General features: G+C 40.8%; 1 protein-coding gene across 1 annotated transcript in view; it reads right to left on the bottom strand.

Moving 5' to 3' along the window:
* Positions 1-13,981, bottom strand: part of LOC146550502 (LHFPL tetraspan subfamily member 4 protein-like) — a 37,607-nt gene extending 23,626 nt beyond the window's left edge. The window contains exon 1 of the mRNA XM_085259389.1: positions 12,583-13,981. Within this exon, the coding sequence (XP_085115515.1) occupies positions 12,583-12,991 (409 nt within the window). The 5' untranslated portion in view covers positions 12,992-13,981. The remainder of the gene's footprint in view (positions 1-12,582) is intronic.
* Between the last annotated feature and the right edge of the window lie 1,974 nt (positions 13,982-15,955).

Raw genomic sequence — 15,955 nt, 5'->3', positions numbered from 1 at the left:
AGGGCAGCTGTGGCTACAATGTAGCTTGCTGTTGCCTGTGTGTGAATGGGTGAATGACTGAATGTAGTGTAAAGCGCTTTGGGGTCCTTAGGGACTGAGTAAAGCGCTATACAAATGCAGGCCATTTACCATTTACTACTAATTCCTACATCTTTCAGGATCTTACAAAGCTTCAAATGACCCGTCGACTATTAAATTAGTCGTCAACGATTTTGATAGTCGACATAATTGTGACTAGTCGACTAATCGTGGCAGCCCTAGTTCATAGGTGTGGTTAGTTCATTGGTGATTTACTAAAGCTGTCTTCTAACACAAGCGCAGTTGACCCATTTCAATATCAAGTGCAAAAAAAAATAAAACATGCTTTTTTCTGTGTTAAATATTAGCACCAATATCAGTTTGTGTGCTCGATTTAAACATTCTCCTCCCTGTATTTTGCGTTTTGAGAAAGGAACTCCCTTAAATATGCACATGCAGCAGGAGCAGTCACAAAAATCTGTGAAATTCCACCTCCCTACATGCAATTTTGTCACTGCATCCCTTTGTAAATACCAAGCGTAGCTTCATGTAGTACTTTACAAGTACTTTAAAGCTGCAAATGAAAACACTGCAAATAGTGATGCATGTAAGAAGGAAATTCTCTACTGTGGCCACATCATCTACTTCTTCCAACTCAGATGGAAAAACTCCCAGTTAGCTCTTACAGTATGCTTCATGTTTTCCAGAATTTGGCTGAACATTTAAGTAAAGCCATGTACATTTTACAATTCATCCTGCTACTTCTATCAGCAGTCACATCATCAATAAATGACCAGTGACCCACTTCTACTGTCAGCCATACATATCCATGCTGTAATATTGCCTCGACCATGTTTAACAGATGGTGGTATTCTTTGGATCATTAGCTGTTTCTCTGCTTCTCCATACTTTTCTCTTCCCATCATTCTGCTACAAGCTTATCCTGTTTATCGGCTACAAGTTTGTCTTGTAGCAAGTATCACATAAAGACACCCAAGAGTTATATGGAAAAAAAAATCTTACATCTTTGATGCTTTGTATAAGGCTGGCATCCTTGGTGCCAGTATGAATCTGAAGAAGTGTATTTGTCTTTTTGAGAATTTTTGGGAGTACCTTTTAGGAGATTTTCTTTTGTTGGGAAAGATGACCTACTATGATTTATTATGGTGCAGTTTGTGGATTTTGAAATTTGTCTGAAAAGCTAAAGTTATTTTGAAAAAGTGTAAGGAACTTGTTTGCTGTGGGGTGTCAGAAATGTCTTAAATAAACAGCAGGAACAATATGAATTTAAAATGAATGTGAAATTTCATACAGAAGATATCAGTCACAACATTAAAATCTCACTGTTGCTCTGCCTCATTGGGCATGTACCCTTGCCAGTGTGTCTGACATCAGCAATGTTGGCAGGGGATCCTTTGGGTTCTGTGGATCAGGCTTGTTCAGCCATATAAAGCATGGATGTGGAGAGTTTAAGCTTTTGGATGTGTACCTTGAACTGCTCCTGAGCAGATTTTGTGGGTTGGTAGGGCTTAGAGAAGCCTTAGTTTTGTTGTTATAATCTGTGTGGTTGGACTAAACAATGCTTGGGTTGATATTGATATTGATACTCCAAAAAATTAAAGGATTTTTTTTCAAAATAATCAGATCTCAAAGGGGAAGTGAAAAGATTATGTGGCAGACTAGTCCATGTTTTGATGACTATGCTGCTCAACCCACAAATGCTTTTCCTTGTAAATGTGGAACCATTTAGGAGGATACGATGAGATTTTTCAACAGTATAACATTTATTACCAAAAAGCATTGTTACAACAAACAAATAATCAGCCAAACACAAATTTCCCTCCTTTTTTGGGCCAAGCCTACGTTGTTGCTACTAACTACACATCAATGAGATGTAAGACTTTGTTTCTCACTCCTGCACAGACACACACACATACACAGAGAGCGACAATGATGAGACGGGTCAAAGGAATCCATTATTCAGCTGTTAGGATATTTTTAGAAACACCCCAGTGACTTTGGAATTATTTATTAAGTGCCTGATAATTAAAACATGTACGTTTGGTTGGGAAAGCCAACCAGAAATCTCAGAGAGTGAAAGACACAGAGAAGGAAAGAGTGAGCAAGAGGCAGGGAGACTTTTTCTCGCTACATCTCTCTCTGTCTTACATACACACACAGACACATATACATCTCTTTAAATACATATACATATATATATATATATATATACATATGTAAAAAAACTCGACCACTGCAGCATTTATTTAAATCTACTGTGCATGTGCACACATGCTGCATGGATGCACACAGCCACATTAACTGCAGAAGCAAAAACAAAAAAAGAAAAGAAAGAAAAAATAAATACATAAAAAAAATACATAAAAAAAACACCACACTGCCTCAAGAGAAGAAAAGAGAAAACGTTCTCATTAATCATTCAGCTCTCACACCATCATGTACACATTTACCCGTTGTCTCACACAATTGCGAGAACAGATGTGTGTGTGTGTGTGTGGGGGGGGGGGGGGGGGGGGCAAGATACACACAAAGCATACCATCAGCACGCACATGCAAATGAATTTGCTGTGTTTTGCTCCCTCGCGTTCTGCCTCTCCTTCCATCACATGCACACACTGTTACGCACTCTTTCTGCTGCTCTCTTGCTTTCCTTCAGAATCCTTGTAAGAACAAAAACGGACAACAAGGAAAAACAGAGAGAAACCGAGAAAACTCAAGCTGCTTCACCAGAAAAACAACTGTGTTCACTGTTTGTACAAGAAGGAAAAAAACAACATTTTCCCTTTCAGAGTCAGGACCAACAACATATGTAGGGTGACGTTACTAGAACTCTAGTATTAACTCTAGTAGGGTCTAGTACCAAAATCATTTGCAGTGCTCGGTGATTCTAACTTGTAGTGACGTCAAAATTGATTGTTCCTGCATCTGTGACAGCCCATGAGATGGAAAGGTCATCATCTGCCAAATTCTGCAAGTCCCCAAGGACTGGATCTCCTCCAGCAGCACATTACATTATGTTCTTGTAAGTATTATATTCACTGTGGATATTATTATCAACACGTGTAGCTGTATTAAGTAGTTGCAACATAATAAGCAATGAAATTCTTCTTCTGCATGACTGGAGTTCAAAACTGCATTTTTCTATTGTAGATGTGGAGAAACTATCAGTGAACCTCAAATTTATAACAGTCTTTCCAAAATAGCTGAGTAAAAAGAGAACGCAATCATATGCAAAGACTAACTTTGAGTGAAAAAAAGCACACACAGCACGATTTCCTTTCAAAATTGTAAACATGTTAAAAAAGAAAAGAAAATGAAATTAAGTTTACATTTTGAACAGTATATTCTTATTTTGCTCTGGAGACCTAACCTTGGTGTACTCCAGCTTTCATCCAGAGTCAGCTGAGATAGGCTCCGCCTCCTCCCTTCTCTGAATTGGACGAGACATTAACAAAATGGATGAATAGATGTTTATTCTCATTGTGAATGTAGATTAATTTGACACAGTTTTTGTTTTTAAAAAGTTGAGCCTGGACATGTTTCCTAACAGTTTTTTCTTATTATAAGAGCAGTTAGAAAAAAGTCTGGAGGAGCTGAATGAATTTCCACTATTAATCTAAGCAGTAAGAGCGAATGAATATTGGAAAATTTAAACCCAATGCAGAAGCACTGCAGTGAGCAGTGAATGTAATTACTCAAGATTATTTATATAAAAGTATATCTCCTATGACCATTTTTTTTAGATTATTTGCACTGTGGTTACTCAGTGGTTCCACATCTATAGATGAGCTTTTCTTCACCCTTCCTCCAAACACCTCTGCTTTTTGCCTCAGTATCTGTTAGACTAATTCTACAGGTCATTTATTTCCATGACATTCAGACTGGAAGCAAAACTATACCCCCACAAGATCTTAACTTTACCACAGAGCCCACACACACACACACACACACACACACACACACACACACACACACACACACACACACACACACACACACACAGAGTTATGCTGAACAGTCCCTGACAGGTTGTTTCTCCCTACATGGCTCCTCCCCTGTGCCACAGCCCATGTCCTGCTTAGTTCTGTTTAATATTGCAACAGCCAAGGTCAGATGTGAAAGAAGGATAGTGGACTGAACTGATGGAGATGGGAGTGAGAAAGGGAGCAGTTGAGCTCTACGATTAACTTGGTACTTTCCTGTTCCTCCACCTCTCATTGCCAGAGGGATGCAGGAAAACAGGAGGAGGGTGGAGTGAGAAGGTAGTTGATGGGTGAAGTGACCTCGCCATCTCTGTGAGAAGTAAACGCTGAAATCCTATTTGAATTTCCTCTGAGGTTCTTAGACTAAATTCATCTTTGTTCAAGTAAGGTGAATTAAAACTAAAGTGCTAGCCATTTTCCCAGGAGCATTTTCCACTGAATTAATCTAAATCCAAGCAAAGGTGTGAGCAGAGAAGCTATTCACAGACCTACAGTGCTTTGGGGAAATCTAGCCCTCCACTTGTTCCTTTGTGTGAAGAAGGAAAAAAACTGCAGTTTAGTCTAGATTCTAAGTGTAAAATGATCCCATTATTCACATTCCCATCCAGGTGTGACACAACTGGGGGAAGATGGGAGGAAAATCACCTATTAGCATGTGGCTGTTGATTCTCTATTGGCCCTAACCCACTTTTGGAGCTTTTGGTTTGGATTGTAAACTGAACATTTCTTTGTTTAAGTGCAGTCCCTGATCAATTATCAATAGGGTCTGTGCAACAAGAAAAGTGGAACTGAGATGCCATTTGGATGTGATTTGTCTCTCTAGAGGAAATTTGGCGATTTGACTTTTTATTATTTGTGATGGTGCATGTTTTCAGACTAGTCTGAAGCATGTGTCGCTGTCAGTAATACTTGTAATTACATCTAAAATTCACCTACATTTTTTAAGCCAACTTTAAATTCTGGTCAGTTAACTGACCAAATATGGAAATATTTTATACCCCACTTCTCCCCTCAGCACCCTGATGAAGCTCAACCCAAGCATCAGAATGATTAGGAGAGGTAATTTAAGTAACTTTGGATGTGGTGTGGCTGTTAGTCCCGGGGGTTGATCTGAGTATTGCAGAAACTGCTGATTCACTGGGATTTTCCCTTGCAACCATCTCAAGGGTTATTTCCAGCAGCTTGTTGAATCTAAATTATTGTGATGTTACCTATTGGGTTGTAGACCTTTTTCACAAACTATGACGAGTGAGGGAAGGGTTTGAATATGAAATCGAGACACTTCAAGCTTCAAAAGGAGCACAGGCCATTGCTGGCTCTCCCAGCGGTCTCGGCTCTGCCTGATTTCCCCACCCGAGCCTCTTTGCTTTGAATTTGCCCTCAGTGATTCTCTAATAGTCTTGTCTTCTGGTCTAGATGTCGTCATACCATCCCAAACCCTTATCCTTGGAGAGAAGTGGTCCAAATTTCTATGGCCTCTGGTAGAAGGTGGCCACACATGCAAACTCCACATAGACAAGCCTCCAGTAGATGATGGATTTGAACCCAGGAAAATCTTGTTTTGAGGCAAAAGTGCTAACCACCACACCACCCTAAAAACCATATATTATTAAATGAACATGATGCTGCATTAGATAAGACCTCAAATCTATGACTGACACCATAAATTAATTAGAAAAGTGTTCACTGAGGTCATAGATCATGTAGTGCCACCTGCTGGCGATAGATTACAGAACACACATTTAAGTCCCTGCACTGGTTTGACTTTTCACACCCTGAGACTACATCCATGATTTCTTTAATTTATATATATAGCACATTATTCTTCACTAATTACATATTCTTATTGCATAGTAGTCTTAGTTGGTACATGATAAATAAATTCCTAAACAGAAGCCAATTGAGGCTGTTTCTTTGGCTCGTGTCAATTCTTAATTCTTGATGGCATTGATTCAACACGGTGCTGGAAACATTCTTTAGACATTTTAGTCCATACTCACATGATAGTATCACACACTGTATTGTAGATTAGGCCATAGAGTAAGCTAAAGTTCTTTAAGAAAAAAAAATACAGTCACATTTCTGTAAATACTTAAAGTTCTTGGAATTGTTCTCATACAGCTATGGAGCACTTTTTCAATACTTTGCATTCGGCTGATCAACCACTAGCCTAAATGCTTTTCATGCTAACATTGATGAGCTTTGCAGTGGATGAGGGTTTTGTTGTTCGGCCATCTCTTGAAGCATACAAGACCATCAGCAGGATGTGGACATACTTGATATAGTCAGGATAGTTAATATGCATGATTACATACACAATATAACATAATTAAGTGGGCAAGCTTTGTAATACAGAATTAAGCCCAAAGATAACTGAATAACAAGCTACTGTGACATAGTTTTGCTTCGCGATCCAGGCCCCTGTTTTAGCACAGCAGGATTTTGTGATTCCAGTTGAGTGTACGTAAAAGACAACTCTGGCCTATTTTTAGCTTATAGGTGCCAGTACACACTGTGTCAGCGTGCTCTGCCAAGACTCCCACATCTCAGTGTTTTGAACCATGTTCCAGTTTCTCCTTTTATCTTCAGTTTTACCAATACTTAACCAGTAGGTCCCACTAGTTTCCTGACTGGACTAAACACTTACCCAGAATATAGGACAAAACCGCAGTGAGAAAATCGCTGACCTGTGTAGATGTGTGAATGTGTCTGCAGTTTCAGCTGATGGAAACACGAGGAGATGTTTCTATTTAATCTTCTTGTTCCTATAGCACACTCTAAGTGACCAGCAATATTCTGGCTCAAACTGATACCTTTTGGTTCATTTAGGCCAATCTGAGCCACCAGCGGTTCAGATTGGCTCTTACTGTATTTACTGTGGTACAGTCTGTCACTGTTCTGTGCCAGCAGACCTGCTGCTGCAACCAGCAGGGCAGAGGGGATGATTAAATGATCATTTTCAAGGTGGTGAGTGGCATTCGGCCAGCCTTCTAGATGACTTACATTCGCCACAAATCATATGAGTCCACAGAAAAGATAAAAAAAACCCCACTCAGTAACTTTGATCTGTGCTCACAAATTAAAAGCAGAATATCAAAGAGGAAATAAAACTGACATTTTATAACTATATATAACCATATTTTATAATTTTACCATATAAGATTAGCTATCTTATATGGTAAGCAATAAATTCTGGATCTAATCTTCCATCCTTTTTTTATACGACTTACAAAAGTAATGTATTTGGATCTTTAGAGAGGGACATACAACCCTTTCGCCATAAAAAAGAACCTTTATGTAGCAAATCTTCAGTTTTTGTTAATTTTGTTCAACAAAGATTTCTAAATCATCAGGACGCCTGAGGGCATTGGATGGTGGACATGAAGGGGCGTTTATCTGTTGTTTCAGTAGACTCAGGACTGCTACATTGATTTGATGCACTTGATTCCTCATACTGCTTAATTCTTATGTACACTGCTCAAAAAATTAAAGGAACACTTTGAAAACACATTGGATGTCAACTAGGGAAAAATCATGCTGCATCTATATACTGATATGAACTGGGTAATGTGTTAGGGGAAAAAAGGATGCCGCATCATTTGATGGAAATGAAAATGATCAACATACAGAGGGCTGAATTCAAAGACACCCCAAACATTAAAGTGATTTTCTGAAAGTGACTTATGTTGACAACATGAGACAATAGATGGAGTCCTGAGGATCTGATCTCCAGATCTGGACCAGGGCATCACTGAGCTCCTGGACAGTCTGAAGTTCAACCCGGTGGTGTCAGATGGAGCGAAACATAATGTCCCAGAAGTATTCTGTTGGATTTAGGTCAGGTGTGTATGGGGACCAGTCAGTGGTATCAGTTCCTTCATTCCTTCATCCTCCAGGAACTGTCTGCATACTCTTGCCAAATGATGAAGTGCACTGTTGTGCACCACCAGGAACCAGGGGAGGATCTGACAATGAGTCCAAGGATTTCATGGGCCTGTGAATAGGGCCCACTAGAGGATGTGGGGTCCTCAGGCCAGCCTCATAAAATCTGTTTCAGATTGTTTGGTCAGTGACATTGACACGAGTGTCCTCCTTGAGGTCATTTTGTAGCTTTGGCAGTGCTCAGCCTGTTCCACCTTGCACGAAGGGGCAGACACTGGTCCTGCTGATGGGTTATGGACCTCCTGGAGGAGGTGGCCTACCTGTTTCAGGTAACTTAGAGCGAATGCTATAGAAATGTGAATTTTGTAGTACTTTGCCTCTGTAATGCAATTTTTTTGTTAATTTATACTTCTGCTTTTTTAGGTCGTTTTTTAGAAATGCCACTGGTGATATTACAAACCCAAACCCTATTAAATGGGAATATTTAATTTTTAAATCATGCGGCCATGTCTTGCAATCAGGAGACAAAGAAAGCAAAAATTCTGAAGCATTAAAAACTTTACACTTTTTCCTAAGTGTTTTTTGCCTCTCTCTAAAACAAGGGTTTGGTAGGGTTAAGATTAGGGTCATCAACAATGATAACTTATATCTCACAGAGTTAAGAAACATAGTTTGAGGTGTTTTTAGGAAAATCAACCAGTCTCATTTCAGTTTATAAAATGTATTTACCCAATCATCTCTAATAAAAACATTTATATCTGCCTCACATTCAGATTTTCTTAATAGCTCCACAAACCTATTTTTTTTTACAATCCCCCGTTCATAACGTAACAGCCACAGAACACAACTTCTGAACTGTAAAAGGAACCACTAAGCGTACACTCATCAGCCACTGTATCGGATACACGTGTTCAACTGTTTATTAATGCAAATTTCTATTTAGACAATCACATGGTAGCGACTCAATGCATTCAGACATGCTGATGACTCGCTGAAGTTCAAATTGAGCACCAGAATGAAGAATGTTTAAAGTGGGTTTAATGTGCCATGTTTGTTGGGACCAGACACGTGGTCTGAGAACTGCAAAACTGCTCATCTGCAGAGATTTTCTCACTCAACCATTTCTAGAGTTTTACAGAAAATGGTCTAAAAGGTAAAATATACAGAGAGCGACAGTTTGTAGGCAAAAATGCACTGTTGGAGTCAGAAATCACACAAGAATGGCCAGACTGCTTCAAGCTGAAGGCAACAGGAACTCAAATAACTAGTAGCTACAACCAAGTATGCAGAAGAGCATCTCTAAATGGATAACATGTTAAACCTTGATGCAGATGGGCTACAGCAGCAGATGACCAACTGGGTGCAGCTGCTGTCAGCTGAGAACAATAACTGAGAGGAGATTCACATCAACCGACAAATCTACAGTAACTGTATGATGCTATGTCTGTGAAGGTTCTCAGTCATCCAGGTCATCCAGTCAAAGGAGCTTGCAAAGAAAAGCGTCTGGAGATTGGGACCCACACCAAGTTTCGCACCTTGGCTCAGGCGATTAGAGGACCATCAGGGGGTCCTTTTGTCCCTCTTTGGCGGGTTACTCCCACTAGGTTTAAATCTGGGACTCCCCACCATTTGACCTTAGAACTGAAGAAGCTTCTAGGATGAGAGGTGAAACGTCTTCAAGCAACTTAAAGAAGTCCAGACGCTTTTCTTTGAAAGCTCCTTTGACTGTATGATGCTATCACATGACTATGGACTAAAATCTCTAAAGAATATTTCCAGCACCATGTTAAATCAAAACCACAAAGAACTGAGTATTAGTGTTTGCTAATTGGTTAGCAGCTGGTCTTTAATCCATCTATTAACAGTATTTGGATGATAAATCTGTAACTGATACTGATGAAACTATGCAAATGTTTAGAAAATAGGCACCCTGTTGGATTAAAATGAACTGACTTGCTATTATAAAGTTGTATCTGAAGAGCACATAAACTGTATTAGATGTATTACACTCCTTGATCTTTCAATAGAGGTGTTTTCAGTAAAATCAAGTACCTATTCATGTTGTCTGCTTCTACAAAAGTGTGAAAGAACAAGTCGTTCTAACAAGCTCATTGGAATTAGATACCACTATTGCAACGAGCAAGTTTATGAGGTTTCTTGTATTATTACAAAGTGGAAACCATAGCAAGTGAGCCATGAATGAGCCAACCACGTGAAGTTACAGAGCAGGGTTGCAGACTGCTGAGTTACATTATTCATATTAGCCACGAAAGCTCTGCTGACTCAATAACTGCAGACTTCCAAACATCCTCTGGCATTAACATCAGCACAAAACCTGTGCACCAGGAGCTTCACAGCTTAGCACCTCCTGTAGGTGTGTGTGGCCCAGCACTTTTGTTCATAGAGCTTAAATTCAGGAAAAGGTTGTGGTTTGTTTTAAAATGTCATGACTTAAGAGTAAGGCCACCCTAGCACCACATGTGTGTCACCAGACCACATGTACATGAGACACCAGCAGCTCTGACTGAACAACAGTGTTCACTGATCCGTGATTAAAATTTTACAAGACAACAACTAAGAAAGGCAGATTTCCTTTTACCCACATTCTTATGTAAAACATTAGAATCTTTCCTCATAAAAAGCTCCTTGCTGTTGTTGTGCTTGATTAATTCTGTGCGGGAAAACCGAGGTTCAATTTCTATTAAGCCATACGGGTTTTGATAAAGAAAGCAAAATCTGTACCTCTGCTGTTGTGTCTGATTCCTGCTGATTTCGACACACTCGGCACAACAGAGGACAGAGTGGGCAGATGAGGATGAGAAAAAGAACAATACAGGAGGAAAAAAAGTGCTGATCTCTTTCTCTCTGCTTCCCCGTCATCCTCCCTCCCTCTCATTCAGTATGCTGACTGTTTCTGTACAGAAAACTGACTCCCACGCTATTCTGCCTGGCCTATTTATCACATTGATCAGCTTATAAAGAAATCAGATATACACTGGAGGCTCGCTAGGAGAACTGCTTATATGAGACGGATCATGAATTTTTCTTCTTTTTTTTTTAGCACCCTCTGAGATGCACTGCACCGAGCTCACTTTACTCATTGCTCCAATCTTGCTAACGTGGTCATCTCATCATAAATGTGCTGACAGTTTTTCTTACACAACAGTCACAAACAAAAGAAACAACACAGAATACAAAATTTCTAAGTGTATATTGTTAGCCAAAACACAACAAATGGGAACAAAAATGTGACCCAAAACACAATGAAGGGTCTGTGTTATGTTCGCTAAAACACCACAAATAGTAACAAATTCACGTTAGATAAGAGGCTGTGGTTTCTTTTATTCCTTTATTTTATTTTGATTTATTTTTTATTCCAGCTTCTCAAATAAGTATTTAATTTAGATTGCCACTGGTCTCTTGTAATCGTGCATCTTTTGTTGTTTGCTCATTTAAAAATCCTTCCATAGGCTAATGGCTAATGCCATTAAATGTCAGGAAACATGCAGTAATGCCTGGAGATGAACCTCTGGTAATCGCAGACATCCTGATCTTCCTTCCAGTGACGGGTGATATTTAAGCGATTCCAAAAAAAGAAAAAAAAATCCCTTGTTTCTACTACAGCACCATCTCAGTAAGCATCTACAGTTGTGGCAGCCACACAGATCTAAACTGAACCGTCGAAGCTACGTCTGTTCTTCCACATCCCAAGAAGACAGCAGGAACTCAGTGTGTCCATGTGTTTGGAAAAGCCACCATTTGTCCCTAATCATTTCTAAGTGTAATCTAACAATCTAACCACAAAGAAGGGACAAAGCATCTCTCCCCTGAACACAGTAATCCAATCGACCGGGTATCATCCCTGAAAATAGCAACAGGGCCCGTTATAAGCCCTCAGTCACAGCAATTCACATCTCCGTCGCATCGCACATATCACACCCGACCTCATCATATCCTCTACAAACGGGTGGAGTGAGTGAATGAATGGCATTTGCATTACATCGGCATAAAGCAGTGATCCTGCCGCTTTCCTTACAGATGCTGTGGTGTATCCTCAGAATATCAATGCTTACGTTCTGGGGAGCTCCAGCTGCCTGCCTTATTGCTTCCAGTGCGCTTCGCTAAAATGTATTCCTACTGTCTCCCGGCTGTCATTGCAGGAGTTTAAAAATAAACAAATAAATATATTGGAATAAAATCTGTATTTCACCTCTAATAAGATGCAAAATGAGTCATAGCCTATACACCCCTAAAGACTACACCTTTCACCTTTCTCATTCGAGAAGTCAGGAGATTTTCCCGAGTCTACGGAGGCTTGAGCCGCTGACTCTCAGCACTCTGACCTCACACGTCTCCCTTGTTTTGTAATCGTTTTGAACATTTTCCTATAAGGTTGCATTGTTACGATACCTTCCGTTATCTAAGAGAGCCCAGCGGATTTTAAGTGGCTATCCATTTTTACGTGAACATTATCATTATTATTTTAAAGACCAGAGCCTTGGTGAATCCATCCTTGAACACAGCAACACCAACACCAGTGGTTGCTGCAAATGAAGCAGAAATGCCAGATTGGTTTGGGGGTGTTTTTCACCTGATTACGTTTCTTTGGTTCCCCGCGACTCCAAACACACTTTCCATTCTAAGCGACACATGGCACAAACATTGGGGGGATGCCTACCGCACAGCAGCTGCATCCAGGCGCAGGTCTTGTAAACGGTGGAGGTGTTGCAGAAGAAGAAGAGTGCCATGCAGGCGATGCAGCTGAGGATCAGCACCATGGACAGCAGCACGAACACTGAGGCCGCCTTGAAGGCTCCGGACGGGATGGAGCTGAAGTCGGAGAAGCTGCCCACGCAGGTGAGCTCCCGGCTGGGCGACGGCCCGGTACCCACGCAGTAGTGGAAGAGGCCGAAGTAGCCGGCCTGCGGCGTGTTGACGCTGTCGCCGATCCAGTAGGGCTGGATGAACACCACCACATTGACGATGGCGAAGCAGATGGTGAAGATGGCCCACAGCACCCCGATGGCTCGGGAGTTGCGCATATAATTGTCATGGTAGATCTTGGAGGCTTCTTGGGAAGGCAACATGTTTGGTCGTTTTTTTTCTCCCCTCTCCTTCTTCTTAGATATTTTTTACACCCCCGTCCCGCTTCTTCTTTACACTCTCATATATATATATATATATATATATATGTATATATTTTAAAAAGATGTAAAAGATGTAAAAGCCCCCGCACAGCTCGACACACCTCACTATTCAGATAATCTCTTCTCTTCTACACGAAAGCTAATGTTTCCCTCGCTTTGGCTGTTTCTTGGCTGTTAAAAGGGCCTACATAAGCACACGATAAAACCAGACCTGCACATATGTGTGTGATCTTACAAGACTACACATAGTGGGGGGGAAAGAATAATGGGAATGCTACATTGAAGCAATACAAAAATCATAGCCTACCTATACTCCTAATGAATAATTTACTAACACCAGTGATTCAACATTGCTGTCTAAGGCTCGTTTCCTCAGGGCTACACTATAAATGATTAACAATTAAAAAAATCACAATAGGATTTCCCCCCCTTTATTTCACAGTCGCTGGGTGGAGGGGGTTAAAGCTGCTTTTCCATCCTCATCCATCAGTCCAGAGCTGTCTTCATCATGATGTCCTTTTATTACCATCCGTGAGATGAGATGCCTGTAGCGCCAGCGGTGGACCCCCGTTTTTAGCTTCCCAGGGATCCGCGGGGTGCTCCCCTTCCTCTGCTCGCCTCTACTGTCCACGCAGCATGTGGGGGGAGGGAGGGGGGCAAAAAAAATCAAACGCGGTGAAACGAAAAAGGGAAAACCAAAAAAAAAAAAAAAAAAAAAAAGATGGAGACCAGCCTTTAACACGAGCCCTCTGTCAAATTTCAACAGTCCTTTCTCGTAAATCCGACATCCTCCACCGCCTCGACTCCATTATCATCGTGCTTTTTGTCGCCTTTATCCAGTGTGTCTCAGACCTCTCTCTCTCTCGCTTTCTCCGTCCTCCTCCTCCTCCTCCCGTCTCTCTCTCTCGCTCTCCCTCTCTCTCTGCGCGCCCCCCGAAAGATGCTGATGTTGTACTGATGACAGCGCTGGAGCGCGTTCACGTAAGCGGGCGCAGCAGCAGCATAAGGGGTGGAGAGACGTGGGGGGCGGATTTGCATCAGAGCGCGTCTCAGCCTTTCTTCACCTTAAATTTGAAATCACACCAACAAATATTCCGGACCCACAGTGACCACCACGATGGTGTCACCCACGGATTCAAACCATTCCAGTTCTATCATGAACGGGCTAATTTGCAAAATCTAAATATGAAATACAGACTTTTTTTCATGTTACATAGCATCCCCCCCCGTTTTTGTGCTCTTGTTGTGTTTCAGGAGGCAGAGCAGGTCATCTACTAACGGGGAGGTTGTTGGTTCGACCCCTTAGCCTACTGCCAGGGTCTCCGTGTCCACGTATCCTTGGGCAAGATACTGAACCCTTAGTTACTGCCGATGCGTTCACGGTACTGTGTGTGAATGTTAGATAGAAATTAGTTAAACGTAGAACAACAAGTGTTTGGGTGAAAGAGGCATGCTGTTTAAAAAGAAAAGCGCTATATAAGATACATCTCTCAAATGCATGCATGGCAATACTAGCTATGCATATTTGAAAAGCTTGTAGTAGATTGATGTTTGTTTGTTGGTTTTATTATTTATTGTTTTGTTAGTTTTTGTCTGTTAATCTGCTGTTTTTTGGTCTGTTCTATCTGACTAACCAGCTAGAAATGTGAACTCTAGCATTTTAACCCGTTTGAGTGTTATCAGGCAATTGGTAAGGCCAAGTAGTGACACATACATGGGAGTGAGAACAACTATAAACTGTACCTAAAAGATGGACACAACAACCTTGCTGTCACCCACTGGTTTCTAGACTGTTTCCTTTTTTAAAACTTCAGCATTAGCCTTTAAGCAGCCATCAAAAACTGTGATGTTGATTTATTCATTTATTCATTGAGACAGAAGTGTTGGAAAGGGTGGAATACTAAGCACAGTCGGTTAGCATCTGTAAATGGTAAGGATATAACACACAGATTGAAATATGTGCTAATTATTGCTAAATAACCGATCAATAAAATATCGATTTTACAGAACTGTATTATAAACATCTTGGAGGGTTTGAACCACATAGCAAGCCATCAGCGACTACTTCGCTAGCCTCAGCAGTATGCAAATGGGGTAATGGAAAAAACAGGATTTAAAAAAACATGATTTTAATACTTTTAACTTGGGCATTTTAGCAGGGAGTCTATGGGGACTGACTCGCTTTGGGAGCCAGCCTCAAGTGAACTCCAGGGAACTGCTGCGTTTTTCAGAGCCAGGAGTTGCTGCTTCATAACAACTGATAAAAGGCACATAATGAACTATTTCAGTAAGAACTGAAGCAAAGTTTGATTAGTGTCTCTGAAAGAAATCTATTTTAGCTTTAGGGAACTATAAATTATGAAAAAAAAGGCATTTCATCAAGATGGTGATGAAATGTCTGCGAATGCACCAGACTACCATAAAACATCTGGCAAACTAAATAACTCTCTTCCTCTAATCGCACATGTAGTGATCATCCTAAGAGACGTAACAAATTATCACTGCCATATATCTCCACATAAGAAAGCACAATATTGCTCCTGCACAACAGAATCACCCACATTAACAGTCATTCGTTGCATTTTCTTTATTCAGGCTTCTGGCTTCTCCAGAGCCAGATGTTGCCTTAACTATTGAAGCCTTCATTCTCTGTCCATAAAAAGCTCCGTTATTCACCGGGAGGGGGGGGGGGGGGGTGCATCTACCCTCAAGATTTCAAATTCATATAAAACTAGGCCAAGACAGAGGTCTGTGAGATCATGCTTTAGAGGAGGGAGCAGACAAAGACTGTTGCATACAGTGACTGGTGTTAAGGCCAGAATAAAGCCTTCAAGGAAGTTGCATTTGAATTAGCATAGCGTTATAAAATAAACCCACAAAGAGAAACCCGGAGAAACAAAAGTG

This window comes from Mchenga conophoros, linkage group LG20 (assembly GCF_057382185.1).
Source record: "Mchenga conophoros isolate Kocher_MC1m ecotype Shallow Benthic linkage group LG20, M_conophoros_male_GT1.1, whole genome shotgun sequence".
Classification (NCBI taxonomy): Eukaryota; Metazoa; Chordata; class Actinopteri; order Cichliformes; family Cichlidae; genus Mchenga; species Mchenga conophoros.
Note: the sequence above shows the minus strand (reverse complement) of the source record. Positions and strands in the feature narration are given on the sequence as shown.